Consider the following 27,592-nt stretch of genomic DNA (forward strand, 5'->3'; position numbering starts at 1 on the left):
AGCAACAAATGTATTCGGGTTAAAGGATCATGAGTTAGACACATATGACTCACTTGTGCTGTTGTGTATTGTGCTACGTGTAGATGTATTCTTCTGTCTTTCGACAAAAACTAGACTAATATTTGTATATACTTGGATTGGATTTTCAACCTCCATGCATTGCGTACACTAATGTAATAGCCTCCGTAAACTGTATTTTTATTGTATGTAAAGGAAGAGGAACTCTTTCTATTTGATCATGACATCTTCAACTATCCATGTAGTTTTTTCTGAGTAGCAAATATACCAATTCATTTACTTGCTAGAGTTTCTTTCCTCTTTTAGTTGGTACTTGATATATATTGGGAGTTGCTTAGTAGTGTAGAAATCAGACATGTTTGTAAGATACACATTAAACATGTACTATTTAATTTTTAATTAGTGTGTTGATTGGTATTTAAAATGTATGCACCAAAATTTTCCTAATAGTAGACAAATGTGGGAAAAATCTGAGTTTTGAATGAAGTTGGTAATCTTTTAAGAAATTATTATTTTATTTATTTAGCTCAACGTGGGACATTTTTTTTTAAAAAAAAAGAAAGAAAAAAAAAGCGGCGTGGGCGTACTATCAGGTTTCGAGGGAATAGATAATGTGGCAAACCCGACGTTCCATTGAAGCTCTGCTTTGAGAAATTAGAACAAGTTTGCTCTTACAAGTTTATCCATCCATGGCCGCTGCAAAGGCCTCCCTCTTCTTCTCTCCCTCGGAGTGCTTTCTCACAACTCGTCTCTGCAAACTCTTCTCCACTACTCAAAAACCCTCTTTTCCCTCTCCCTCCTCCTCTTCTATTACCTTAACCAATGTCCTCAATGCCGATGCTGTACATACCAAATTGCCTCCCCGACTACGGAATGCAAGACAGGAGCAAGAGCGAGACGCCATTTCTCTACTCAACGAGCGAATTCGCCGGGAGCATGCTAAGAGAGATCACTCCCCTCTTAGACCGGCCATGGATTCCGAGGAGGCTGATAAGTACATTCAGCTCGTGAAAGAGCAGCAGCAAAGGGGCCTTCAGAAGCTCAAAAGCGACAGAGCCAGACAAGGTGCTCCACATGATGCAGCTCAACCTACCTTTAGTTACAAGGTGGACCCTTACACTCTCCGTTCCGGCGATTACGTGGTCCACAGGAAAGTTGGAATTGGTCGATTCGTTGGCATCAAATTTGACGTTCCAAAGGATTCCAAAGAGCCTATTGAATACGTCTTTATTGAGTACGCTGACGGTATGGCTAAATTACCCGTCAAGCAGGCATCTCGTTTGCTCTACCGTTACAACCTGTAAGTGCAACACTCCTTTATTTACCACCTTGTTGTAGATTTGTATGCAGACTGCAATACTTGTAATTCATTGCAAAACTACTCTTAATTACCGGTTGGGTTCACTGTCCCAAGCTCCTGAGCTTATTGAGCCACAACTTATTACACTGCTGGTCAATTCCCCCTTTTGGTATTTAAAAATTAAAAATTATGCAGAAGTGGAGAAGATCTTTACATACTCACCAATACAAATACTGCTTCAATCTCCAATACAACTCGAAGGGCCTTCTTTTCAGTTCCTAATAGAGGGCATAGCTCTGACAAAGAATCATGTCCTGTCCAGTTCTCTTGTCATGAATTCCCAGCAATAGACAAATCCTCCCCCCCAAAAAACAAACACACAATAGGCAAATTTCCTTAATACTAAAGGAATTTTAATTTTTCAATTATAAACTTGCGTTGCACCTCTCGATCTAAACAATTTCTTGAATTAACATTTTTTCTGGTTAGGATGACACTTCCTCAGATCACTTAAAATGCATTTCCCATTCAAGTTAGCCTCTTTTCCTTAGTCACGAGCTACCTGCTTTCCATCCCTTGTTAGTCCAGCATGCTTCTTCGTGCCAAGGAAGTAGGCATCTAGCGGTGAGATAGGGATCTGATTCTCGTTTTGAAAGAAATAAAATTATTGATAGAGGGATACAGGCTTTGCCTTTTATTATCCTTTATCACCACCGTTGGAAAGATTCTCTTGAGTTATTGACTGTGGAGCCAAGGGAAACCTGGAAATGTCATTTATTAACAATTCGTGTGCCAGAGAGATAGTCTAGATTACTATTTGATTAATGCCTTTTTAATTATTCAGCCCTAATGAAACCAAAAGGCCACGGACTTTGAGCAAGTTAAGCGATACTAGTGCATGGGAGAGGAGAAGGATGAAGGGAAAAGTTGCAGTTCAGAAAATGGTTGTGGATCTAATGGAGCTATACCTACACAGGTTAAAACAAAAAAGGCCTCCATACCCCAAGACTCCAGCTATGGCTGAATTTGCATCTCAGTTTCCTTTTGAACCCACACCGGATCAGAAACAGGTTTTTAATTGTCTATTCTGTATCATTTAAATTCTGATGTCCACCTGCATGGCTTTTTCCGCAAAATATCAGCTGTTGTTGGTTCCTTCCATGTGTATAGTTTAGCTGCAATTGTTGTTTTTCATCCAGTTGGTTCAGCAAGACATGTATGAAAATTTTAACAACCAAAAAAGTAACAGTGTTGTTGTCTTGCCACATTCTATTAAGAATAACTTATTGCTTCTCATTGTGCGTAAAGTGTAGTTATCTTGGCACATTTTAGTCAGAGTAACCTATTGCCTGAAAAGTTCAATCATTTTTACTACTTAACCTATAATGGAAAACTTTTCTGTTTCTTACAGTATTGAATTCCAATGACAGGCATTCTCAGATGTAGAAAGGGACTTGACAGAGAGTGAAAATCCAATGGACAGATTAATTTGCGGAGATGTTGGTTTTGGTAAAACTGAGGTTGCACTGCGTGCCATCTTCTGTGTAGTCTCTGCAGGGAAGCAAGCTATGGTTCTAGCGCCAACAATAGTTTTAGCTAAGCAACATTTTGATGTTATCTCAGAGAGATTTTCAAGATATCCTAACATAAGAGTTGGACTTCTTAGCAGGTTTCAGGTGCATAACTTGATTTTTATCAATATGCTGCTGATGCCTAAGAAGCACTTTCTACTTGAATTCTACTCTTTATCATTTAAATTTTAGGTGGTTTTGTAAAAGAATGTGGTTGCTTCTGACCTTCAATGTTAAATATTTGCTCATAGTGTTTTCTTGCAAAACCTAACTTCTCACATCTCATGATTTCTTAAGATTAGCTTTCTTGACAATAGGTCCATGGCAAGAAAACATATCTTAAGTTCATCGGAGTGCCTTATAATAAGGGATTCTGTTGATGTACTTCCATGAAACTTAAGCTGACATAGACACGTTAAATCTTATGTCCATTGAGGATTTTATGCAGTTTGAGATTGTTTCACAAGTCATGCTTAATTGATTCTTTTTTTCTATAAGGGTAACTTGTATTCATATTAAAAAAAGACTTCAAACAGGTTCTTTGTTGATTGTTATTTATTTCGAACTCACATAAATTAAAAAAAAGTCACCTTGTTGAAATGGTTTAATATTATTTAATATATTTATATATACTTCTCTTAAATATTGTCTACCTCTTTGATTATTAAGAAGACCATTTAAATATGCAAGGAAGTGCACCAAACTAGAAATGATATCTTCTTCTCTTTCTTTTTAGTATTTTCCTTCCAAAATCTGAGTGATTATGGTTCCCAATATGAACTTCTTAAATATGTTATTTTAGTTTTAGTTCTTTGGTGTTGGCACTGTTGTTCACCTTGTCTAAGTAAACACCATATTTTTATTCGAAGTCCTAATTTTAGTTTTCTTTGCCACCGACTTTTGCTCACTCAAGACCAAGTCAGAGAAAGAGGAGTACTTGAGTATGATTAAAGACGGCCATGTGGACATTATTGTTGGGACTCATTCACTACTTGGCAATCGGGTTGAATATAATAATCTGGGTCTACTTGTGGTTGATGAGGAACAGGTATTTACAGATATCTAAATGCCATTATATTTTGGATTTTCTTTATACAACCATGGTATCGTGACCAACTTGCGTGCACCTTGACTAATCCCACGAGATGCCACCTCCCACCAGCAACAAGAACTATATACCAGGTAATCCCATGAGATGCCACCTCCCACTAGCAACAAGAACCATATACCAGGTAACTTTATCCACCCAGGCTTGGACAAATGGGAAGACCTAGTGTTCCGGTCTCTGTTGGGATTTGAACTTAAACTCATCATTCTTAACCCAGTACATTGACCACTAGGCCACACACCTGGGTGCCATCGTATTTTTTGATTATTTTCTTGTCATTTGCATCGAAAGGAAGTAATGTTTGGAATTTAGTCATGGATGAAATAGGTTGGTTACTTGAGTGAGTAAGACCTTATAAGGAGGAAAAAGTATGCGTAAACTCATTGATCTAAACCTGATAATGCATTCTTGGTTTGATCTATAATAAGCCCAACTATGACTATTTTTTCTTATTATCCCGTGTTTATAAAAAGCTCAAAAGAAACTTCATCCAAAACCCAAAAATGAAAAAAGGTATATTAGCTCGAATAAAACCATGAAGAATCCAGGGAAAGGTGTATTAGCTTATTAGATGGGGCAAGCGTAGGGTACTGTTTCTTTTTTCTTTTGATAGGGTCCATGATGAAATGGAGACTTACGGCCTAGCTGGTGTTCATTTATTCATGGTACTAAGTTTTCTCGTTATCACTTAAATGAATAGTAAATTGAATTTATTGAAGAAGATAGTCAACCTCAGTTTCAAAAAAGAAGAAGAAGATAGTCAACCCTTAACCTTCCCCTGTTAGTGTGTGTGTGTGTGAGAGAGAGAGAGAGAGAGAGAGAGTTTGTGTGTGTCTCTTTTGGACATCCTTCATACCTATAGCCCGATTCATCATATTTGATCTCCCTCTGAATTACTCTTTGTCCTTTCAGAGGTTTGGTGTAAAACAGAAGGAGAGGATTGCTTCATTTAAAACTTCAGTGGATGTACTCACACTTTCAGCAACGCCTATTCCGAGAACTCTATATTTAGCATTAACTGGATTTCGTGACGCTAGGTAATACCACCGAGTTTGTTTCAATTTATCCAAGCCCTGGATGGCTGTGATGAAGTATCCACTGTACTGTTGGGCAGTCCAACAGCTGAATTGTGCATCATTCATTCAGCTGTGTCAATGTTGGCTAGATTTGACTAATTGTGAAGTTACCTTCAACAAGTCAATGTTTTGCCTGCTCAATCTTTTTGTCTGTTTTGCTTTTTGTCTGCCTTCATTTTCTTTTCCACTCTAACAGTTTGATCTCAACACCGCCTCCTGAGAGAGTTCCAATAAGAACACATCTTTCAGCTTACAGTAAGGACAAAGTAATATCAGCTATCAAGCATGAATTGGACCGTGGTGGTCGAGTTTTTTATGTCTTGCCCCGCATTAAAGGTAATGCATTCTGTGCCTTTTATTTACATTAATTGTGAGTAGCATTATGTAATTTGGTGGCCAGGCTGTAGAGGAGTTTGCTGAAGTTCATCCATTGTACTCGTTGTAGTTACATGGGTTTGTCTTTTACTTGCAGGTCTTGAGGATGTTATGGAATTCTTAGAACTGGCATTTCCACATGTTGAAATAGCTATTGCTCATGGAAAGGTAATTATGGGATTTAATGAGTTGGCTTTAAGTTCTGCTATTGAACGTCAATCAATCAATCATTTGATCAATCAACTGTGTGATACCCTGTGACTTAAGCTGTTATGGGACTCTTTAAGCTTTCTTCTATAGCTTCTGCATTTACTAATCCTTGTTCTTCATTGGAGTTCTCTTCTGGACTGTCTGATGCCTTTTGACCAAGCATACATGAATCTAGGAAACTTTATGAGGCAGAGCACCATAAGAGAGGAATTGAGAATTGATTTATCATATGGGAGTAAAATTTTTCGGGTATGAAAATCAAACGCTTATTGTTCATAGGTCTTATGTTTAGTGGTACAGTTGGATGAAGGGTATATTAGACCTTTTGAGATAATCCAGGCCCTTCTCCTTACAACTTATTGAGATTAAACTAGTCACTGCAAATTATTTAGTATTGGAGTGAAATGGGACTGAATAGAGAAGAATAAATGATTCATGTATCCAACTCCAATTGACTTGGAACTGAAACGGGGTTGATTGATAGATTAATTATTCTGGTGGGACTATATGTTGAAAATTACTTTCAGTTACTGTAATAATTTTTAGCATAATAAGTTGTTAGGTTTAGGATAAATTTGAAATTTAAATTTCTATTAGGTTGTTGAGTTTATTTAGCTTTTTTGAATTTTTGTTATGAAGATTTTCTACGGATTATGTTTTCAAGTTGACTGTTCAAAAGCCCTTGTAAAATTATGGAGAGACATTTTCAACTTAAAAAAAAAAAAAACCAACAGTGATATCAAGAGCCTCATTGATCTTCCGTGATCTATGAGTTTATTTTAAAGAACTATTTTTCACCCGTTAGGTCTAGTTTTAACCCTTCAAGGCTAATTTCAACCCGTGCTTATTTTCTACGCGTCGACTATTTTCAACCTATACCAATTTTTAACCTATTTTCAACCATGACAAGCAACAATCTCTTTTTCAATACCCCAGAAATTTTCACCAACAAATATTATCAAATTTGGTCTGTGAGAATGAACTCATATTTTGAAACCTATGATTTATTATATGTTGTAATGGAAGAAAGATCCTTACAAACTCTCCTTGCAAATCCTATCACTGTCCAGATGAAAGCACTTTCAAAAGAGTTCTCAGACAAGATAAGATTATTGAGGGTGTTTTTTAAGGACAAAACCAAAAGAAGAAAAAGAAAGAAGAAGAGGAAGATCAATATAAAAATTGTGCAAGTTTAAAATAATCAAAAGAATTCAGCACCAATTGCCAAACAGAAATTGAGGAGGAGCAATTTTTTAAAATTGCAGTAACTAAAGCCAAGGAGGATTGTTGAAAATTGCTTTCAGTTACTGTAGTAATTTTTAGCATAGTAAGTTGTCTGATGTCTATTACATTGTTGTAGTGGTTAATATTACTTAGCCTCTTTGAATTTTTGTTATGCAACGTTCTTGTAGATTATGTAATCAAGTTGGTTAGTTGAATCCCTTCTATGCTTGATAAAATTATGGATAGATGTTTTCAACCCTTTTTTTTTGCACCATATTTTAAAAAAAAAACAACACAATAATGAGAGCAAATTTCTTTAAAGAGTCATGTCGCCTTGTTGCAACAGCAATGGTGGCTGATATTACATATTCAGTATTACTGGTACTAAAGTAGAATTTAAGTTATTGGTGCATTTGTTCTTGCTATTGCTCTAAAAAGTTTATGCTTTTTCAGAGCATTAAACTTTGATAGAATACTTATGTTCATTCAGTCTTTAGACATAATCTAAGATATGAACACATATTTACATAGCATCTACACTGCATTATTCAGTTCTAGTGGTCTCACATGCCATTTCATCTTTTTTGGCAGCAATACTCAAAACAGCTTGAGGAAACTATGGAAAGATTTGCACGGGGAGACATTAGAATTCTTATATGTACAAATATAGTAGAAAGTGGCCTTGATATTCAAAACGCAAACACAATCATCATTCAAGATGTTCAGCAATTTGGACTTGCACAATTGTATCAGGTTTTTACATTCTCTTGCCTAAACGAACAGCAAGATTTTGGTGTCATGTTTTTTTCCATCCCTATTGGTAGTTTTTTCCTCCACTGTTTCAGTTACATTAAAGCAGGAAGCAAATCATTTCTTTTTATCTGTTGAATTTTCTTCGGCATAAGTGATAGAAACATAGTTTATTTTGACGCAGCCTTTTGTTCAATTTTACATGAATTTGATGTTCCTTGACAGCATTTGCTGTTTTCCCAGCTCTGAGTTATATAGAATCTCTCTGCTTCCTTAATATACCTGATTAGCAACCAGCTTTTGACAAAAAAAATGTTCTCTACTTTTTCTCTCTCTTGAAGAATGTGCCTAGAAGTCTTCCCACCTTTTCCGGTTAATTCCGAGGCTCTTTCCGGTGATAATCATGGTCAGAAACATTTATTTCACTGCTGGGAAAAAATCTTTTGAGGTAGTAGACATTAGCGAAGACCATTCACGATGGTTTCTGTGGATCAAGCGGAACAGAAGATTTACAAGAAGAATTAAAATAGACGAAAATAACTTAATATGGGTCTGCGAAGCGATGAAACAAGCATCAAGGGGAACAGGCTGTCTATGTAGGAGATGGCGGAGGAAAGTTGAGGCATACCTCTACAGAGTTGTACAAAATTTCAACATGTATGGTCGTTTTGTCAGGATCGAAGCAGTGCTTGGTGACCGAAAATCTTCAGTGATTATCCCAGAAATAATCTGCAATGGCGGATGGGCTGAAATAGCAGAAAAAATTCTAGGTCAGCTGCGTAGCACTTCAAAGCCTCCTAGGGTTCCGCTGGCAAGAACATTCAGGGAGGCGGCTTCTCCTTCTGACTAGCCAGTTCATACTAAAACCGCAGCCATTGAAGTTCAAAACTCCATCAAAATCAGCCACGCAGCAGAGTTGGATAGTTCCAAATTCCTCTCACTATACTTGATTGGAATATTCAACGATCCTTTCCACTCAAATCCCAACACCGACATCATCCAGAAGTGGTTCTTAAACAGGTGGAAAATCACGGCGGGCCTGAAAATCACTCCTCTCTCACACAATCAGTTTCTATTCGAAATGCCTTCACGACAGGAGGCAGCGCGGATTATGGCAGGAGAATGGTTTTGGAATGGTCGAAAATTGACTCTCAAGTGGTGGTCGCCAGTGGTCGGAACTGAAATTGACACACCAATCTCAGAATTTCAATGGGTTAAGGCCTTGGGCATTCCCCTACATGCTTGGTCAGAAAGCACTTTTAAGGTTATTGGTGATATGTGTGGGGGATTTTGTGGATACAGATGAAGATACAAAAAGGAGGAATCATCTGTATTGGGCTCTGATCTGTGTCAAGAAGTCGGGAACAGTCCTTCCAAACAAGATTAAGCTGGAAGTAGGAGACCGAAACATTGAAATCACGATTATAATTGACACCCATGCAAAATTTTGGGTGGCCGGAAATAGTAAAAGCAGTGCCGGAGATAGCAACGCGACAAACGATGGCAAAAGGGAAGCATCGAGTCTCGCACCGCTAAAGTTTGCTGACAGGCAGGTGGGGCAGCACGTGATTTGTCCAGAAATTTCAAAATTCTGCGATGGAGTGGGACCCTCAGCATATAAAGGTAAAATTGCAAAGCTCAACAATGTTTAATGGCCGCTGGAGTATCACAAACATGGGCCAAAAAGAAGACAACATACTAAAACATTCTGGAAATCAAAAGGGTTAGCCCAAAATAAATATGTTGGCACTGCACCTCCCAGCCTCATCGTGTCTAACACTTTTGACCCTTTAACGAAGGACACAGAAATTTCAAGTCTCAACCAGGAGGCTGAAATTAGTGAAGCATTGGCTGGGTACATGTCAGAACAACTCGATGCAGATGATGAGAGTGAAAAGATCCGAATCCCCAAGGCACCACGAATCACTCCTCAGAATAATCAATCAATCTTGGCAAGTGCATCAGATTCATAATACTCTTCCCAGAATTTCTGTGACTCTTCATCTCTATCATGCAACGATGAAGTCAACCTCACCTCAACAGTCATTGAAACCTCCAAATGGACCAAGCTTGTGATGGTGAAAGCTTGCAAGGCTTTCGGGGTAAACGTTGCTGGATTTGAACACGAACTCCTAAATATGGTGTATAGATTGGAACAACAAAAACAACTGCAGTTACAACAAAAACAAGTAATTCAGGGGCAGGACAACCCAAAAAGGAAGAAGAAGGGAGAGAATGAACTAAAGAAGCTTCTTTGTGACCTGATACAACATAATGGCGGTTAGGGGTAGGAAATACAAAGCCTTCTCTGGATGAAAGTTAAAATCTTGAGTTGGAATGTCAGGGGGCTCAACGAGATCAATAAAAGGAGCACAATAAAGTCCTTAATCAGACAGTGGAATCCCGATGTAATATGTTTGCAGGAAACCAAACTAGATGAATTGTCGAGCTTGATCAGTGGGCAGTTATGAGGAAACAGATGGGCCAGCTGGGCAGAACTAAAAGAAAATGGTACAAGGGGAGGCATCATCGTTCTATGGGACAAGCGGAACTGGGTAAATATTAGCACACATCAGGGGATCTACACAGTCTTATGTATGCTGGAAAGTGTGCAGGTTAATTTTCGATGGTGTTTCACTGGAGTTTATGGGCCTCATACTAACATTGAAAGAGAAGATCTTTGGTATGAGCTTGCAGCAATAAGAGGATTGTGGGATGACAGTTGGGTCATAGGAGGCGACTTCAATGTTTGTCGCGTTGAAAGTGAGAGATACAATTGCATAAGAAGGTCCAAGGCTATGAGTAGCTTCAATGACACCATCTCGGACCTTGGCCTCATGGATTTGCCTTTGCAGGGGGCATTCTATACCTGGACTAGAGGAGATGATCCAATTCAAGCATCAAGAATTGATCGGTTCTTGATATCCCCAGAATGGAATGATTGTTTTAACGCAATCAATCAATTAGCACTCCCTAGTGTAGTCTCCGATCACAGGCCTATACTCTTGAAATGTGGGGTTGGGAGTCTAGTTCATCTTAATTCAAGTTCGAAAATATGTGGCTAGAGGAAGAAGGCTTCTTGGAGAAGGTCAAAACATGGTTGCAAAGTTACTCTGTGAATGGGACACCAGATTTTATTTTATACTAGAAGTCAGATACCTGAAGAAAGATATCTCAAATTGGAATAGAGAGGTATTTGGCAAAATTGACACTAACAGAAACAGGGCACTGGAAGAATTAACTGCTATCGAATATGCTTCAGAGAATAGAGCGCAGACTCCAGAAGAGAATCCAAAGTTCTATGTCTCAAGTTGGAATTGAAGAAGTATCTTGGAGGCAAAAATCAAGATGCTTATGGCTTAAGGAGGGTGATAGGAACACAAAATATTTTCAGAAAGTTTCCAATGGCCGTAGGAGGAACAATACCATCGATAAACTCAAAGTAGGTGAAGTCATAGTGGATGATAAAGCTGTAATCAAAGAAGAAATTTTGAGTTTTTACCAGCAACTATACACTGAAAATGAACCTTGGAGGCCCACTGTTAGCTTTGAAAGTATGACATCCATCTCCCTGGATGAAAGAGACTGGCTGGAAAGAAATTTCGAGGAGGAAATTCATGCTACCATCAAGACTTGTGCACCTGCCAAAGCCCCATGACCGGACGGATTCAGAATGGCCTTTTCCCAGAAGGCATGGGATGTCATTAAATATGAAGTAATCGGGGCCCTAAACCACTTTCACCATAACTGTCATATGGTCAAGTCCTATAATGCTTCCTTTATTGCCCTTATTCCTAAAAAGAAAGGGGCAATAGAATTAAAAGATTACAGACCCATCAGTCTTATTGGGAGTGTGTACAAGTTAACATCAAAGATTCTTGCGGAGAGACTTAAATCTGTAATTGGGAAGTTGGTATCAGGCTACCAAAATGCATTTGTTAAGGGTAGACACATCTCAGATGCTGTATTGATAGCAAATGAGGTGCTGGATTGGAAGCAGAAATCAGGAGACGCAGGGTTGTTGTTTAAACTTGACATAGAGAAAGCTTTTGACAAGCTTAATTGGGCTTATCTGTTCACAATTTTGAGAAGGATAGGATTCGGGAGTAGGTGGATCAAATACAGCTTGACAACGGTAAAATACTCTGCTCATTAACAGAGAGCCTGTAGGTTTTTTCTCTCCTCAAAAAGGGTTGAGGCAAGGAGATCCCCTCTCTCCCTTCTCTTCATCCTCGCTATGGAAGGCCTTAGTAAGATGCTCCAAAAAGCATGTCAACTACAATGGATTGAAGGCTTCAACGTAGGCAGCCCCACGGGAAACAATGTCACAGTTTCACATTTGCTGTATGCGGATGATACTCTGCTATTTTGTGGGGCAGATAGATCACAAGTTATTAAGCTAAACTTGATTTTGCACATCTTTGAAGCTGTCTCTGGACTACACACATATGTCAAAAAGCATTATCTATCCAGTAAACTCAGTGCAGAATTTGGTAGAGCTAGCTGGAATCATGTCCTGCAACATAGGGTCCTTCCCAACAACTTATCTTGGGTTGCCCTTAGGTGCAAATTTCAATGCTAACGAGATATGGTTGGGAATAATTGAGAAGTTAGAAAAAAGACTAGCAACATGGCAAATGCAGTATCTTTCTTTTGGAGGAAGAGTTACATTGATTAATAGTGTAATGGACAACATCCCAACATATCACATGTTTCTTTTCCCTATACCATCAAAAGTTCTCAAGAAGCTCGATAGAATGAGAAGGAATTTTCTATGGGAAGGAAACAACAAGGATCACAAGTTTCACTTGGTTAAATGGGAAAAAGTGACAACCTAAATCTCAAGGGGGTTTGGGCATCAAAGATCGTGTAGCTAACAACAAAGGCATGATGATGAAATGGTTATGGAGGTACGGAACTGAAGACATTGGTTTGTGGAAAGAGGTGATCAAAGCTAAACATGGTGAGCTTACTCACTGGTCCACAAATGTCTCAACAGATGCATATGGAGTTGGTCTATGGAAAAGCATCAGTAAACTTTGGCCAGAGTTTGCTGGGAACGTCACATTTAGAGTTGGCGATGGATCTCACATCAAATTTTGGAAGGACATATGGTTGGGAGACAACTTTGGGTGAGGAATTTCCAAGTTTGCACCTCATTGCAATTGAACCAAATCTACCATTGCATCCAACAGATCAGACGACAGTTGGGACCTAAGGTTCAGGAGAAACCTAAATGACTGGGAACTTAATGACATATTTGCCTCTTTGCCAAATTGCAGCCCTGCTCCTTTTCACCCCAAGAGCCTGATAGATTGAAATGGGGTAACTCAAGAAAAGGTCACTACACAGTCAAGGAAGGATATCACAGCTTATGCTCAAGGAACTCAATGATTGACAAATGGCCATGGAAGCATATATGGAAGACAAAATTACCTACCAAAGTGATCTGTTTCAGTTGGACTGCACTACATAACTCATGCCTCACACATGATAATCTCTCCAAAAGGAAATTCCAGCTTGCTAACCGATGCTATTTATGCCACAAGCACACAGAAAGTGTCAACCACTTGCTACTACACTGCCCAGCTGCCTCACACCTATGGAATATGTTTTGTTGTTTTTCTGGCCTTTCTTGGGTCATGTTTTTCTCTGTTACGGATACTCTTGAAAGTTGGAATTCACGGGATGTTGACAAAGCCACCAAGAGTATGTCGATGATGATCCCTGGTGTTATCTTCTGGTGTTTATGGACAGAGAGGAACAAAAAATGTTTCGATGGAATTTCAACTTCTAGAGATCTCTGGCGAGGAAGATGTCTAGTTAGCCTTTTTAGTTGGTCCAAACTGACCCCTGTAAATAATTTAGAACTCTTCTTGGATTTTGTTAGCTCTATAGCTCAGGAAGAGGCTACAAATCCTTTTTTGTGAGCTTAAATGATCTATCCTTCTAAAGCTTGCATCTTCTTGATGCCTTGAAATGAATCTACTTACTTCATCAAAAAAAAAAAATACCTGATTAATCACACGAGACGGTTAATGGTGCTAAAGGAGAAAATTTACCTCTTGGGATAACTTAGGTAGCGGGGGTTTAGTGTAGCAAGTATTTGTTACATTCAAAAACTCATTGTAGTCTTGGGATTACTTGAAGTTCAATAGCATTTATAGTATTATTTTCCTTTTAGTGGCATTACAGTCAAGCTCAGATTTTTATGAGACAAGGAATTGTTACAGAGAGAACAAATGTCGTTGAACCAGCCTTTCTGTGATATTTGTGAAGTCTTCCCTTGTTTCTTTCATAAGGAGTTTCTGGGGTTTGGTTCTCTTGTGATGTTAACCATGGGAAAACACTGACCTGCTATGCAGCTGTGGTAATGAAGTCAATCAATTGTCTTCTACTTAATGTAGTGATTTCAAACTCCTATGAAGAAGCATCTTTTCTATCTTTCCCAGTTTTTTTTTTCACTGTATTGACTACTAAAGTTGATTGGTCAAAGATTTTCAGCCCTTAATTTCTAAACTTGGCCCCTGCCGCTGTTAGCTAAATCATTAACTTGTCTCTTAATAGCTTATGGTCAACACTGTAGATTTTGCAGTTAGATATCTTTTAGCAGATTTTATGAGACTCGTATTATGACCATTGGCTAATCTGGACATGATGATGTGTTTCTGACAGTTCCATATCTTTACTTTTCAGATTCTTCTCTATTGTTGTTATTGATTGTTATAATTTCAATTGCTGTGACTTCTATACTCTTTCTAATTCCTACTCCCTCTTTGATTATTGTAGTTGCGTGGAAGGGTCGGACGGGCGGATAAGGAAGCTCATGCACATTTATTCTATCCTGACAAATCACTTCTTTCAGACCATGCACTAGTATGCTCTTTTTCCTCTATATTTTTCTAATGACAGGATATGTAGGAGATGGTTCATATATTCTGTCTTCTTGCCTTTATTCTGGTAATGTTGTGGTATTTTCCAACAGAATAGAGGTTCTAATTTATCAAGGATGAATTTCATTATATGCATGTTGTGTGAAGTTATTTGCAGAAGATTGATCTTTATTATGTCTCTAATATAGCATTCATTTGACAATTTAGGAGAGACTTGCTGCTCTTGAAGAGTGCTGTGAACTTGGTCAAGGTTTTCAGCTTGCAGAAAGAGACATGGCTATTAGAGGATTTGGCAATATTTTTGGTGAGCAACAGACGGGGGATGTCGGCAATGTGGGCATTGATCTATTCTTTGAGATGTTGTTTGAAAGCTTGTCTAAGGTCTGTTTGCATCATCCTTTTATTTCATTATTACTGGTTACAAAGATAAAATTCACTGGTATGTGCCTAAGATAGGATTGGTTTCTGCATGCTATCCTCCCTTAGTTGAGATTATGATATTTGTATGCATCGATTATGTACCTTTCAAAATAAAAGGTAATGAGATCTGTTATCTTGTGTTATTCCAGGTTGATGAGCATCGTGTAATATCAGTTCCTTACCCTGCAATGGAGGTATTTAGTGCTCTCTATATTTTCTATAAGTTGATACATTAATCTAGTACAAAATCCATTTTACGTCTGTGCTTGTGTCCCATTCTCTAATACCTAATCCGTGCTGCTTTTTTAAGGAACTATCATTAATTGATTTTTTAGATGATTGGTTAGAATGTCAACTAGAGAAATTCGGATCTTAAATAGGAAAAATTTTGGGACACTATTTTGAATTAGTAAATGTTGAGTCATGTACGACCAGAATTTGCCTATCTACCTACTATAGTGAATTATGAGCTTTTCATTAGCACACCCAATTAAGCTTTGATTATGCTTTGATTATCATTGAAAGATATACTAGTCTTCTACAGACAAGAATCACAAACTAGACTTGACAATCGAGATGCATATGCACGATCATGTTTTTTTTTCTTTGTTCTTTCGGTAATTATGTATAAGTTGCAGTTATAAAGAACATATAAACAAGTTCTCTCACTATTATTTCAAAATTAAAGGGAGTCTTCTTGAGATTAGCTATTAAATATGTGAAAAGTTCTTAAAGTGTAGTTACGAAAGTATTCGATTTTCAGAGTGGGATGAAATTTCTCAAAAAAATTCATTCCATCTCAATATATATGACCTGACTTTGTTACCAGTTTCAAAAAAAGTATATATGACCTGACTTGATGTATGTCGACTGTTAGGAGTTGAGTATTTGATCAATTAGTACTTTGGGTTTTGATAAAAGAGTGTTGAAAAAAATAGTTTTAACACTACGTGATTTTTTCTAATCTTGTTAAGTCTTGATGGACAGAGTTACCCGATACCTGTGCTAGTGGGAGGTAGCAGGTACCTCTTCAAATTAGTCTATGTACATGAAAGCTGACCTCGAACACCTCGGTTAAAAAAAGAAGTATGGAAAAGTGAAGTTGTTAGTTTAAACGATGTGGTGTCAAGTTTGAATTATCTAGGATAGCATCAATTATACTATTTCATTTTGTTGGAGGAGAGGATTTTCAAGATTGTGAAAGTTGTCAACTATTTTATGTCGCTCCAAAAAAGAAAAGTACGTCAAGTTTTTTGGTTATATGGAGGACTAATTAGAAGTGAAAAAATAGCTAATAATCTAGAGGGTTTTTAAGTAACTGGGCAATTATACGTCTTATATGAAACATTAAAGGTATAAATCACTACTTCATTGCATGAAGTTTAAATAATTGTTAAAAAGGCACAAGAAAGAATGCAAGGAAACAACGACGAAGATAAGAAACTATACAGTAATAAATTATCGATTGGAAGACTGGAAGTCACGCATTATCTAGTTTCTTCAGTTGAGTCTCTAATTTACTGCCTTATCATCGTCTCTTGCTTCGGAACATGTAATAAGAGTACTAGGTAGAAAAATAAAGACAAAATGCTTGGAATTGGGATGCATGATCAGGGAATTAAGCTGGGTTAGTTATCTAAATGTTGAGCATGACCTCACTTGTCCGCTAGGCATGTGACATGTGGAAACGGCTTCGTATAGGAAACTATAGACTGGTGGTTCTACAAATAGCTTGTTAGAATTTGTGTCTCCTGTTAAAGTTATTCTGCTTTCACATCCAATGTGAATGATATAGCTTATAGTTTATCTGCTGAACTAATTTCATTGGCAATTACATATACCATTGTGAAAGATATAGCTTATAGTTTATCTGCTGAACTAATTCCATTGGCAATTGCAAATACCATTGTGATAGATATAGCTTATAGTTTATCTGCTGAACTAATTCCATTGGCAATTGCAAATACCATTGTGAAAGATATAGCTTATAGTTTATCTGCTGAACTAATTCCATTGGCAATTGCAAATACCAGTGAAAGATATAGCTTATAATTTATCTGCAGAACTAATTCCATTGACAATTGCACATAATGGGGGTATAACCTTTCAAAATTCTCTCACTTCCTCTTCAGCTTGATATCAATATAAACCCTCATCTTCCTTCTGAGTACATAAACCATTTGGAGAACCCCATGCAAATCATCAATAGCGCTGAAAAAGCAGCTGAAAAGGACATTTTCAACCTGATGCAATTTACGGAAAATCTGAGGCGTCAGTATGGCAAAGAACCTTACTCTATGGAAATCCTATTGAAAAAGCTTTATGTCAGAAGAATGGCAGCAGATTTAGGAATTACCAGCATTTATGCTTCAGGAAAGATGGTTGGCATGAAAACAAACATGTCAAAAAAGGTTTTCAAGTTGATAACGGATTCAGCAACTTCAGATATTCATCAAAATTCTCTGATATTTGAAGATGGCCAAATAAAGGTGTCGTTTTGTTGATTTTACTACCTTCTCTATACCTATACTAATGCACTAAGGTTGCATAATCTTCATTTGAAAGAAAGGGGAAAAAATAATGTGTAAGACATGTTTTTCCATATTTAAGTGGCTGTGTAATGATGTGTCTTGTTCAGGCTGAACTGCTCTTGGAGCTACCTAAAGAACAGTTGCTGAATTGGATCTTCCAATGCCTCGCAGAATTATATTCTTCATTGCCGACCTTGATAAAATATTAGTCCTTTCAATGAACTGTGATTCTTACATCATCTAGTAGGCAGCCCCACGGTCCATTGCCCATCGCTATAATAGGGTACTGGGGAGTGCTTTAATTAAGAGCGTTAGAAGCTTGTCTCTCATCAGCAGCTGTCCCCACATGTACAGTATGAAAACTTGAGATAGATCTGTATCATATATTCAAGCTGATTGTGTTAACCAACTGGCACTTTCCATTCCTCGCGGGCAGTCAATCTATATCAGAAGTAAAAGCCACGATGAGTGCATTGCCTTCTGAGATGAGGTACTTAACTTTTGAATTCAATGAGGTTTATCTTTGGTCTGTTCTCTTTTTATCTTTTCATTTTCTATTTTTACATTGTCTCCTAATCGTCAGACCTGGTTTGCTTTTCACTGTGCAGGATTAACAGAGTTGTTTACATATAGGATATAGGATATATTGATGGACAAAAAAAAGTTAGGATCCTGAATAGGGGAAGAGCACAGATCATATTTTGTCTTTCATGTTCCCTGGACCCATTGGCTCCTTTCTCTTTATGTTATTAGATAGATGTACTCTTCGTGACATTTTCTTTCTTCTGAATTATGACGCTTCAAGGAATTTGTGTTACATATTTATTTATTCAAAAAAACTAGTAAAATTATCCGCGTGAAGCGCTAGAATTTAATATCATAAAATTTATAAATAATACTTAAAATTTGTCAGTCATTAATAATGTAAAGGATAATGATAATTATTACTACATCTTATCATTTATCCATAATAACATAAGCATAAATTAATGACCGTCAGTGAGCCACTCAATAAGAGGCAGAGAACACAAATATTTAATTGTGAAGAAGAAGAAGGGTTCAAAATTTTCGTTGTTTTAAAATGTGAGGAAATCCCTTTATTTATAGACAACAAATGGTAGTGCGAACAAATGTTTATTATATCTTATCGGAAAGGTTACAACTATTTGAAAAAGTTGCAATCCTTCAAATTAGACACAACTTTTTATAAAAGTCGCAACTTTTTATAAAATTACAATTTTTCACATAAGTCATAACTTTTCATGAAAGGAGAAGGATAATTTTGTAAATAAATAAATTAAAAGAGAATTCTGGTTTGTGGTGGAGCCACGTAGACGGATCTAAGGTTCTCTTATATATATATACTAGCAGGGGCGAAGCTACAGTGTTAAATGAGGGTTCGGACGAACTTACTAGCTTTTACAGACTCTATAAACGTATTGAAAAATCATGTACAAATATCTTTAAAATTTGCGTGCGAGTCCATATCATATTGAGGTGGATGGCGCAGTGGTAAGTACGCAATTATGTATAATTTGGATGGGGGTACGAGTCTAACTAAGCAATAGTTAATCAATATTTTTTATTTAATTCAACTACAAGATAAAAAATGTAGAAAATTTCAATTTTTTTTAAAAATAACCCAAACAATCAATATAAATAAAATTCATATGATTTGAGTTATTATTTATCGTGAAGAGTTAATGTTCTGATTGATCTTTAATGAAAATATTTTAGAGAAAAAGATAGAAATTCTTAACTTGAAAAAGGAAGAAAAAAGGAAGAAAGAGAGAATTGAAAATATAAGGAAGATTACAATAAAAAAGAATTGTTGACAAATTACAAGGAGAGAAAAAAGGAACAATAAAAGTAGACATGATAACTATTCAGAAATAGAGTGAGAAATTTAGAATTTATTTTCAAATAAAAAAGATGTGGCTATTTAATGTCAAATAAATAATAAAAAATCTTTTTTTGCTAAAAATTTAAAGTAGGCTATTTATTGCCCATAAACTCTACGGGTTGTCATACTGTGCCATTTTTTCCAAAATTACTACATAAATATAAATGCACAAAATTTTAAACTAACTTTATCACCAAAGCCATCCACCGTAAGAAAGTATGTTTTTTGCACATTTTCCATTGCTGATTGACCCAATTTCACTACCCAATCACCAAATTTTCATCACCAATAAAACTGTGAAACGGACAAAGAAGGGATGGAGAAAGAATTTGAAATAAACAGAAATACAATAAGAAGATGAAGAAATTCACCAGTTTCATTTTTGAGCTAAGTTGCAGGAGACAAAGATGGAGATTCGGAGTTGCTTCAAATGAGACATTTGAAGTATATGCAGATGCAATTTGTGTTGTACTTTCACGTGTTGAAGTGCCAATTAAATTGAGCCTAAAAGGGCCAAAAATAAGAAAACCTCTCCAGTACAATATGACATGCTTGTTGTACAAGGACAATATGCAGTGTTCATTCTTTTACTCAAGTATAACTCAGACAACAGGTTGTACAACTAAATAATGCAGTGTTAGTTCTTTTCTTGTTGGCTTATATATATATATATATATATATATACCAGTTCTGAAAATGTGCGTTGCACGTTTATCTTTTATTACAATCTAAAATTTATGTAAATCTGATCTCATGTCTATATAAATATTTATCACAATATATTTTTATAAATACGCTAAATCTTGTATTTAATATGTTTTCGTATAAAACTTATTTTAGCATCCAAAAGTAATTGAAAACAAGGATTTCAAATATAGTCGTCTAGACTAAAATATCTAAATATATGTTTTTCTATACAAATACAAGGGTGACAACTAATTCTTTTCATTTAACTTTCGGTTATTTGTTTGGAAATAAGATATGTAGAGTTATGTAAAATTAATTAAGATAATATAGCATCTGATGATATGTGGTATATCAAGGAACTCTTGCTCCAAATTTAAAAAGTGCACGTAAACATCACTAAAGTGGATACTTTTTTTTAGTACACTTTGAGCTAGTACTTAGGTGAACGCAATAAAGAATAGGTATGCCACATAATATTTAGATATGACCATCATTATTATCTAAAATAATTTTCTTTCAAAGATTGTAGCTAGCTAGGTATGATATGAAACAGGAAAAACTGAGCTCTTATAAAGTAAACGGAATAAATTTAATGACAGAAAGATAAATGTAGCACCTTATCGATTAATAACTCACGTAACATAATTAAGTGAAATGACAAAGAAAGAAAGAAGAGAGTTTTCATCTCACTTACCCTAAGTACGTAAATCAGTTAAAACACGTTGAATTCATTCAATAATTGCCTACAAATTAAATATCAAAAGAGAATTTATCAAAATATGAACATGTATTAGTTACTTACTATGTTTGTTAGAAGGTCAACTTTGTGAAAAGATGAATTTTAACCTCCGGAAAGATATTCAACATCCATTTCCATCACATTGCAAGTTTCGTATGAAGTTTTAGAATGTACACATGCGTTTTTCTCCGGTAAAAAAAATAAAAAAATATAATGAAAGTGATTATTGTTCCCTAATGTATTTAGAGTGAAATGAAAGATTTGTTTAATAGTCATGCATTTCTCTCATAAAGTCATAATTATACCGTGCAACTCTTCATTCACCCTCTTTAATAATAGAAGTGAACAACTATAAGTAATGAGAGAGTAATTTAGATTAGGAAGAAAATCAAAAGCCAAAAACCGGATGAAACAATATGATATAGTTATTATTTAATATTTAATTTATTAATAATTTATAACATTTTAATTAAATGTAGGGATAAAACGATAATTTAATTTTTTTTAATATTTTTTTTATTTATAGTAAGGATAAAACCATAATTCAACTTTCTAACTTTTTTGGTTTCCACTTATAATAATATATTATTATTATATATTGTTATATTTGATTAGTATGTTGTTCTGTTTTAAAATTTAGAACTCACAAACATTAAATCTTGGCTCCGCCTCTATGTACTAGACTAGGTTTGGGACAAATGTGATTATAAATTTAAGAACTAATTTCAAAATATATATAATAAAGTAATTTGTTCACAACAAAGATAGTCATATTTTATTTACTTAAGAAATAACCAAAAATTATAAGAAGTATATACTGACTATACAATTTAGCTTACTAAAAGTTATAGAAAGCTACATATAAATGTGGTATACACGGAGTGTACATTATGATATACTCAAGAAACTGAATATGTCCTAACTATATATGAAGTATACATTGATTATACATGAAGAGTACACTAATGGACCGTTTGGTTAAGGTATAAGAGGACATGTTATTCATGTATAAAATATTATATTAGTTTTACAATATTTGATAAAAGTTTTTTATTAAGTTGAAAAGTCAACATGATGTGTACTATGTTTGGTTGCATTTTTGTAGTCCTACGTAATTAATACCAACATAACTTATGAGAGAATCTATATATAAAGTTATGCAGGGTAGAAAGTGGAATAAGTTATGTAGGTATTAGTTATACATGTATTAAAGTGATAAATTACATATTTACCATATTAATTTTTTTATTGTTTTTAATTGGAAACTTTATTATTTTCCTATATATAGGCTTGTTAATTTTTTTAATTTAGATCATTTTTATTTCTTTTTTAATTTAATTTATTTTTTTAATTAGAATCTTTATTGTTTCCTATGTGTTGTTTTTATTTCTTGTTATATAGATTATTTTCATTTCTTTTATATACTTGCCATTTTGATTGATTTATGCAAATATAAATATTTTTTTAATATTAGAAATTGATTGTATATTTTTTAACGGTACATATGCTTAATAAATATTTACATTATATATTACTTGATATATTTCACATTTTATTAGCATGTATTATTATTTTGTAAATAATATATAATAATAATAATTTACAACAAGTTTAATATTCAATAGTTAATAATTCATGTATTGTAATCTCTACGTAACTAAATAATATCTACATAACTAATATCCACATAGCTAATACCCGCATAATTAAACGCTGCATAACTAATACCTGTTTTATTAAACCCTGCATAACTAATACCTACATAATTGAACTCTGCATAGTTAATACTTATATAACTAAACCCTCTATAGCTAATACCTGCATAACTATATCTACATAACTAAACTTTGCATAGCTAATACTTGCATAACTCTAACCAGTAACCAAACACCCCTAACTATCTAATATTGATCAACTGAAAGTCACCTTTAAGCAGTTTAAAAAAATTAATATGACCTCTCTCAATACTCCAAGTATTTTAATATATAATTTGCTTGAATCGATTTACGTTTTTCTGTGATACGTTGAATTTACAAAAGAAAAAACAATGGAAGAGATGAAGAATGAATTGCAACAAAAGAAGAAGATGATGAAGAACAACCAAGAAACATGGGAAGAAAGAATAAGGAACGAATTAGCAACAAAAGAAGATCAGAAGTCGACGTCCATTTAAAAAAAAATTAGAATAGCGTAATGGCCAATAAGTTAAAATTGGGTTTAAAAAGTGGTAAATGAAGTTTATGGGCTGATATTATGCATAATTCATCCTAAATTTTATTGATGCTTCTTATTAGCTAAAGATCACTGATAATTCATTTGAGACCAAAAAGAAATACATTAGTTATGGACAATACAAAAAATAAAAAAGTTATTGTGAATTACTTACATGGATTTGGTCTAGTCCACAGAATGTCAATCGAAATGAATCCTAGCTTACGGCAAAACTATTGTGAGATCACTAAGAAGTTTCAACAAAAGAAAATATTTCCATACTCATTTCAAGCATATGACGCTTGATACTAGTTTCATGTATTGAGAAACAAAACTCTACCAAATATTTAATAGATAATAAAATATCTACTTCGAGTATTTGCTACTACATTCTCGAATTTAAAGTACCGTCTGAATTCTTTGTAAGATTTCTCTCTTCTCTAAGCTTTGGTAGAATATAAGAGCCAATGTCCAAAAATCAACAATGAAATGCAAGTCTTCACATGCTTAATTAAGATTATGCCAAAATCTATTGTCATCAAAATTAATTTACGCAAAATGCTATGATTTTATCCTATCGCTCGGCTTGTTGCTTGAGGTGCACAAAAAGGTGTGGTGGTCTGCAGAAGACGAAAAGGTACAATCAGTGAGCAGCGCAATAATCCTATTATCTATTTCAAACGTCTTTAATTTATTTTATTTTATTTTTAAAAAAAACAAACATTTTTCTTCTCAATCAAACTACAACTACGGAGTGTTAGATTAAAAAACACAAGTATTTCTTATCGTTCTGTCAGCTATACAGTATTGATAATGTTAGTTTTTTTCTTCATAAGGCACAAAGTTGAAACTACAGCTTTTATTTGTTGGTCCTGATAGATAAGGATTTACTTTAATTGAATGAAGTAATGTTATCTCTTATTTACCTGCAAGTTAGTGAAGGAGCGAGTCGCCTCTCCCTAATAAAGGGTGATGCAGCCGATAAGTAGCTTACCCTGAAGCAATCATTAATCCAAAAGTGAAGAAGATGAAATGAAGCGTCAAATTATATTCTTAAGTGATCCTCAGATTGATCACCGTATCTGGCAGCAATCTACATTCGGAGAAAAAGTTGAGACTGATGAATAAAGTTAGCCTTGAGAAATGCAATAGTATGAAGAAAAAAATACAGATTGACATTGTTGTTTCTGTTGTTGTAGACCAAAATGTCCCAAGAAGAAAGACCAAAAATTATAGTTTATGTCGTATCAATAAGGTACTTACAATTACAATCCATCCAAAAAGGATAAACTATTAAATTTAAATGTTTAATTGTCCATTAGTATATGATATGATAATTCGAGAACTAATTCAAATAGAATCCTTCCACGAAGGTGGTTGTGTAAATTAAATCTTTTAATACTCTACTAATATTTTTGCAGATCAAATTGTACTATCAAATTAATATTAATAAAAGTCTAGGCTATTCGCCTTAATTTATTTATTATTGTCTTAAATTTAATTTTTATTATTGTGAATTTAAACTTTCATAGTTTTTAAAGTTTGAAATTTAAACTTTTATAACCTCAAAGTTTGAATTTTAAATTTTCAAACTGTTAAAGTTTGAAATTTAACTTATAGGGAAAATGGTCTGATATACCCTTCAACTTTGTCATATGGAGCTAATATACCCTCGTTATAAAAGTAGCTCATATATGCCCTTATCGTCATACAAACGGCTCACATATACCCCGACGTTACAAAATGACTCACATATACCTTTCATTTAACGAAAGTTAAAAAATTAGTTTTAAATTTAAATTTATTACTTCTAATTTTTTTTAAAAAATTATTTAGGGGTTTATACGATTCTTCTATCAAAGTTCAAGGTATATTTTAATTATTCATACATATATTATTTTTTGACTTTTTTTATTATAATTATTTGAGTTTCTTATTCTTATTTGTTTTTTCCTTTCATTTCTTAGTTTGAAGAAAAAAAATTAAATTATTATTTTTTGTGTGTATTGTAATTTAATTTCGTATTTGAAGAAAATTTTTGGTCATCTACAATAAGTTTTACAAGAATATTAGTGAAACATAAATAAATTTGATTATCAAAATATTAATTATAAATTAGTCATTGAAATAAAATAAAGTAAAAAAAATATGTTCGACGAGGATTAAATTACTCATACAGGATTATATTTTTTAGAAAAAAATAATAAAAATTTAGATTAAAATTATTTTTTTTCCATTTCCATTAGAGAAAAAAGGTATATATGAGTCATTTGATTACAAGTAGGGGTATATATGAGTCATTTTCATAACAAGGGGTATATCAACTCTAAATGACAAAGATGAGGGGTAATATTTAAATTGTATATTTATAATTTGAAAGTTTGAATTTTACAAACTTTCAAACTTTAAACTTTAAAGTTTTACAAACTTTCAAACTTGGAAGTTTAAAAAGTATAAATAATTAGCTTTAAAAGTTTGAAAAGTACAATTTTTTAACTTTAAAATAATAAAAGTTTTAACATATAATTGATTTGAATAATTTTTTTTTTTAAAAAATTAATCCCGCCCAGTGCCCGAACTCGATCCAATCCGGTTCCGTACCGTTCACTAGCGGACCGAAACGGGTACAAGTATATTTGACCGGAACTATCAGTACCAGTCCATGCCGATTTCGGGTGGCGATTCCCGATTCCGTGCCGGTTCCGATTAATATCGGTTCGACAGTCCTAATTTTGATCCTGCTGCCACCCTTAGATATGTCATATTTTTTAGAATTTTTTTTTTCTACTTGTGTACCGAATATAACATAAATAATTTTTTTTAAAAAAAGTCTTGCGGCAGCAAATAAAATATATTTTTTTATACATATTATCTAACACAAAACGAGAAAAAAATTGAAAGCAAAAGATTAGGTGGAGTCGATAGAATTATTATTTTTTAAAAATAAGATAATAAAAATATTGGGTCATGATGGGGATTGGGATGTGTGTGGGGGGGGGGGGGGGAGGGGGGGGGGGTTGATGGAATGGGGTAAGAAAATATTTTACATTTCATTTTATAGAAAAAATATTTTTTTCGACATTAATAATTTTGATCTTTGATTTAACCTTGTACATAATTTATTTAGTTTTGTCAAGGTGAAATGGTTTGTTTATGTAGAATGTGATGTGACAATTTTTTTAAATTAAAGAGAGTTTATTAGCACACTATGGTAAGATTGTTATAAAAAAAGAGAAGTATGTTTATCAAATTAATAAGTGATAGTTTATACATGAAACACACAATCTCATTAATCTAGGAATAAAACTTAAGAAAATGGGATATTTAGATATTTTCGACCTTTTATCTTTTTGGTTTATCAGTATAGTCCTACTTTCTAATATTTAATTATAGGCCAAAGTCATATGCGGCCACTCAAACTTGTCCCGATTATTTATTTAGACACCTCAACTAGACGTACTACCTATTGAACACTTCAACCATTCTGAATTTGAACCATTTGAACATTTTTTCGAGAATAAACAAAAATTAGAGGATGTGTGAAATACACTCGCGCTGACATGTCAATTTGACCAATTAAATAATGACATGCTTTATTTTTTAATCCAAAAAATTATTTAAACATTATATTATAAAGAAAAAAAATAAAAAATTATTTTAAAGTAAAAAAAAAAAAAAAAGAGTAAAACTTAAACACCCACTTCCCTGCCTTCAACTGGAAACAAAACACACATTTCCTCTAACTCCATTAATGGCGACCCTTCCTTCCTTTCCCTGTACAGTTCCATCTTTAACCCGACAATTTTTTTTTCATCAGCTTTTTTATTAATTATAACTTTTTACTTCATCTCGTTTTTTAGGTAGAGAAAGATGGGCAAAAAAATCTCTTCGAAAAATTTATAAATGAAACAAAATGCTAAGAATTTTGAAACCATTAGAATGGTGAGGGAAGAAGATAACCACTGATACTAAGAATTTTGAAATTATTAGAATGGTGGGTGAAGAAGATAACCATAACCATTGGTGTATGGGTATGGGGGTTGGGGTGGGGTTGATAGCAATAGGGAAGAAGAAGACAACTGTTCTTCTTCTTTTTTGTTAATTTTTTTAAAAAAAATTAACTTGGGGGTATAAATTAAGAAAAAAAAGAAAAATATTATTTTTAATAAATTAAAGCGCTCAAGGAAAGTGAATTGCACGTTTTTTGCCATGTCAACATTTTGTGTCTAATAAGAATGACTTTTGAACAAATAAAATATTCAATTGACACAAGAATTAGTTGAAATGTCTAAATAAATTATGCGGACAACTTAGAGGCTGAAAATGACTTAGGCCTTAATTATATTATTACCAACTACGATTGTGCCAAAAAGTTCTGCAACATAAACCCCCTACCTCCAAACCAAAAAAGAAAAAAACTAAACGCATATCAGTTGTGGTAGACGGTAAAAATGAACCGGACAATAGTCTTCTCTACCCTAAGCCACCCTTCCCTCCCATCCATATACCCTTAAAAAGGAGGATCGTCCAATGCACATTCAGACTTTAGATAAGAAAGTCTTCCAACAACCAAAAA

At 34.3% G+C, this 27,592-nt stretch overlaps 1 protein-coding gene and 1 long non-coding RNA gene across 3 annotated transcripts; one reads left to right on the plus strand and one right to left on the minus strand.

Moving 5' to 3' along the window:
- Positions 1 to 493: 493 nt before the first annotated feature.
- On the plus strand, positions 494 to 18,337 carry LOC101256820 (putative ATP-dependent DNA helicase). 2 transcript variants are annotated; one of them, XM_010317591.4, is made up of 14 exons: positions 494 to 1,318; positions 2,163 to 2,388; positions 2,749 to 2,994; positions 3,803 to 3,937; positions 4,910 to 5,034; positions 5,270 to 5,409; positions 5,546 to 5,616; positions 7,474 to 7,635; positions 14,422 to 14,508; positions 14,733 to 14,906; positions 15,095 to 15,139; positions 17,009 to 17,434; positions 17,584 to 17,966; positions 18,085 to 18,337. In XM_010317591.4, the coding sequence occupies exons 1-12, from the start codon at positions 708 to 710 to the stop codon at positions 17,012 to 17,014; spliced, it is 2,028 nt and encodes a 675-aa protein (XP_010315893.1). In that variant the 5' UTR covers positions 494 to 707; the 3' UTR covers positions 17,015 to 17,434; positions 17,584 to 17,966; positions 18,085 to 18,337. The 2 variants fall into 2 exon arrangements, with proteins under 2 accessions (XP_010315893.1, XP_004231740.1); XM_004231692.4 differs by having other exon boundaries at positions 17,078 to 17,434.
- A 4,991-nt stretch (positions 18,338 to 23,328) lies between these two features.
- Positions 23,329 to 24,809, minus strand: LOC138341911 (uncharacterized). The gene is made up of 2 exons (XR_011215017.1): positions 23,943 to 24,809; positions 23,329 to 23,636 (listed from the first exon to the last, which is right to left on the minus strand). It is a non-coding gene; the product is annotated as an uncharacterized lncRNA (long non-coding RNA).
- Positions 24,810 to 27,592: the final 2,783 nt, after the last annotated feature.

This window comes from Solanum lycopersicum, chromosome 2 (genome assembly GCF_036512215.1).
Source record: "Solanum lycopersicum chromosome 2, SLM_r2.1".
NCBI lineage: Eukaryota > Viridiplantae > Streptophyta > Magnoliopsida > Solanales > Solanaceae > Solanum > Solanum lycopersicum.

Bases quoted from the DNA above. Each gene is read 5' to 3' on its own strand.
- LOC101256820 (XM_004231692.4), top strand. From the start codon at position 708: ATGGCCGCTGCAAAGGCCTCCCTCTTCTTCTCTCCCTCGGAGTGCTTT. The intron at 7,636-14,421 runs GTTTTTACATTC...TGATTATTGTAG, and splicing joins GACTTGCACAATTGTATCAG to TTGCGTGGAAGGGTCGGACG. The intron at 14,509-14,732 runs GTATGCTCTTTT...TTGACAATTTAG, and splicing joins TTCTTTCAGACCATGCACTA to GAGAGACTTGCTGCTCTTGA.